Below are 2,611 nucleotides of genomic sequence, written 5' to 3'. Positions count from 1 at the left end.
CCAGCCCCGGCCCTGTTCCATCCTTTCCTCCCCCCGCCCCCCCATCACAGCCCAGCCCCACGGGCCATGCCCAGCTCCCCACAGAACAGGCCCCAGGATCCAGGCAAAGCTGAGATGGCTGGCGTTGGCTCCCTGGAGCCACGCGGCCAAAGCATGGGCAGGCCAGAGGGCGACACGACGGGTCCCAGCAGCCCTCCCCCAGCACTCGCGTGCCCACTTCTCCCCGAGAAAGCTTACAGAGGGGGCTGGGCTGACCCCAGTTGTGGGCAGGACCCCAAGCTGCATGCTGGGGAGGGTGGGTGGACACCACACCCAGCCAGGGGCCACCTCTAACACCCGAGAGGGTGAAGCTGGGCTCAGCCTACAGTGCTGGCCTACGGCTTCAGTGCCAGCCTCAGCTGGCGGGTACATCACGGTCCCGATGCTGCCCCACGGACAACACCAGCCAGGGTTTGTGAAAAGGCAGCCAAGTCCCTCCCTGTGCCCCTACATCCAGCAAGGTACGCACTCAGAGACTTCTCCTCCAGGAAGCCTGAGGCCTGCCCCTCCCTGGGGCGGCCCGCGTAGCACAGAACCAGGGGCTGTGGCCAGGCCTGGTAGGGCTGTGTCGTCGCCCAGGATGACCTGTGTGCTCCCCTTCCTCCCCGCCCCGGCCACCCGCGCTCACCTCCGGCTCAAAACGCAGAGTACCGCGCCCTGTCCGCGTATGGGTCGCGCTCGAAGCGCTGCACGTCGTAGAGGGAGGCCGCCCGCGTGACCGACGACACTGGGGACAGCTGGCTCCGGTCGTACGCGTACGCCTCTCCGACGGTGGTGGCCGCGGCTGCCGTGCGACGCAGGGGGCTCCTATCCCGGGCGTAATAGGTGGAGGACGCAGCCGCGGCTGCAGCGGTGGCAGCTGCGGCAACAGCTGCCGCCGCGCCCGGGGTGGGCAGCAGAGCTCTATCGTAAGGGTCTAGGGTGGTGGGGAGGCGGCTGGCCATGGCTGTGGTGGCGGCGGCCATGGCCGTGGGCTGCACCTGGGAGTACTGGGCATACTGGGAGTACTGGGCCATGGTCTGCTCTGCATAGGCATCGTAGGCCGAGCGCACGCGGTAGCGCTTGTAGTAGTCGACCATTCCTCCGTACCCGTCATCGTAATACATGGTCTCCCCATAGCCCGTGGGGTAGGGAGTGCGCACTGCTCCGTACTGCTCGTTATAGGTCTCGGTAAAGTCAGGCACCTGCCCCGGGCGGTCGACTGGACACTCTTTAGACCAGTGCCCTTCCTTCCCACACCGATAGCAGCCACTCTTGTCTCCCATCCCGGGTACTGTCCGCAGCCGGCTCGTGGACAACTGCACGCGCATCCGCTTGCCTTGAAGAGACAACGCGAGAAGGAGTTGCTATAATTAAAACGGGCACCACCCGGGAAACCCCCGTGGCCCTGAGCCGGAGCCAGGCCCGGCCTCCAGAGGGGCGCGCGAGCTGTGCAGCCAGCCTCCAACACCTGCAACACACACATCCTCGCGCCCAGGCACCCAGCAGCCCCACGCAGCCTCTCCGGAGGCCCCGCGCGAGGGGTGCTACCGCGGCCGGCCGACACCACGCGCTCAGTTACCTGGGGCTGCTGCGGCTTTCGTGGACGGGCAGCGCCACGCCAGCACCGGGCGGACGGTCAAGGCCGGGACACGGGGCCGGCGGGGGAGGGAAAGGGGGGCCTGCGGGATAAGTTAGTCCGGTTCCGCCCCCCTGTAGCTGCCCGGGACTGGCTCGGTCCTCCCCCACCTCCGCCCCACATGGGGGCTGCGCCAGGCTGTCTGCGCGGCCAGGGACTAATCGCCCTCCCCCAGCACGAAGGCGCCACCACGACGCTGCCAGACCTGGAGAGCTTCGTGGCCTCGAGCTCCAGTGTCACCGAGGAAAAAGACTGCATTTGGGCACTGCCCAGGGGGATGCCTGCCTCCTCCCGCCAAGTGCCCAGACACGACCCCGCAGCTCCCTGCCCTCTTGAGGGCACTCCTCACTCCTGCGGGGCAGGGGGCATTCGCTGATGGAGGCCCCGCGGCGCCCTCACCACCTCCCTCCGGCCTCCCGGCTCTGGGGACGGGCGGAGAAGCGCGACCCGCTCTCCTACCTGGCCCGCTCCGTGCGCGGGGCGGCGGGCGCTACCTAGTCCTAGTGCTAGCGGGGCCGCCCCGCCCCGCCCGGCCGGCCGGCCCTGCGTCACCTTGGAACTCGGTGTTGTCGAGGCCCTGGATGGCCTCCACCGCGTCCTCGGCCCGCTCCATGTGCACGAAGGCGTAGTCCTTGACGATATCGCACTCGATGACGGGGCCGTACTCCTCGAACTTGGTGCGCAGCTCCAGGTTGGTGCAGGTGGCGCTGATGTTGCCCACGTGCAGCTTGGTAGAGGCCTTGCTCTTGTTCTTGCTGGCCTCCACGTTGATGCAGACACCGTGCAGCTTGTGGTGGTGCAGGTTGCGGATAGCGTCCTCGGCCGCCGTCTTGTCCTCGATGTGCACGAAGCCGTAGTTCTTGATGATGTCGCATTCTAGCACCTTCCCGTACTGCTCGAACAGCGACCGGATCTCCTGCTCCGTCGCCTCCCGCGGCAGGTTCCCGATGAACA

At 67.6% G+C, this 2,611-nt stretch overlaps 2 protein-coding genes across 2 annotated transcripts in view; both read right to left on the bottom strand.

Annotated features, from left to right (window-relative positions):
- Positions 1 to 2,611, bottom strand: part of SSSCA1 (Sjogren syndrome/scleroderma autoantigen 1) — a 13,854-nt gene that overhangs the window by 4,852 nt on the left and 6,391 nt on the right. The gene's annotated exons all lie outside the window — the stretch shown is intronic.
- The window catches only part of LOC109318109 (RNA-binding protein 4-like), a 3,375-nt gene continuing 810 nt past the window's right edge, over positions 47 to 2,611 (bottom strand). The window contains exons 2-3 of the mRNA XM_019547157.1: positions 2,210 to 2,609; positions 47 to 1,357 (exon numbers count right to left, since the gene is read on the bottom strand). Of these exons, the coding sequence (XP_019402702.1) occupies positions 675 to 1,357; positions 2,210 to 2,609 (1,083 nt within the window). The 3' untranslated portion in view covers positions 47 to 674. The remainder of the gene's footprint in view (positions 1,358 to 2,209; positions 2,610 to 2,611) is intronic.

The sequence above is a fragment of the Crocodylus porosus genome, unplaced genomic scaffold, assembly GCF_001723895.1.
Source record: "Crocodylus porosus isolate Cpor-Errol unplaced genomic scaffold, CroPor_comp1, whole genome shotgun sequence".
Classification (NCBI taxonomy): domain Eukaryota; kingdom Metazoa; phylum Chordata; order Crocodylia; family Crocodylidae; genus Crocodylus; species Crocodylus porosus.
This window is presented reverse-complemented; position numbering and strand designations above follow the sequence as displayed.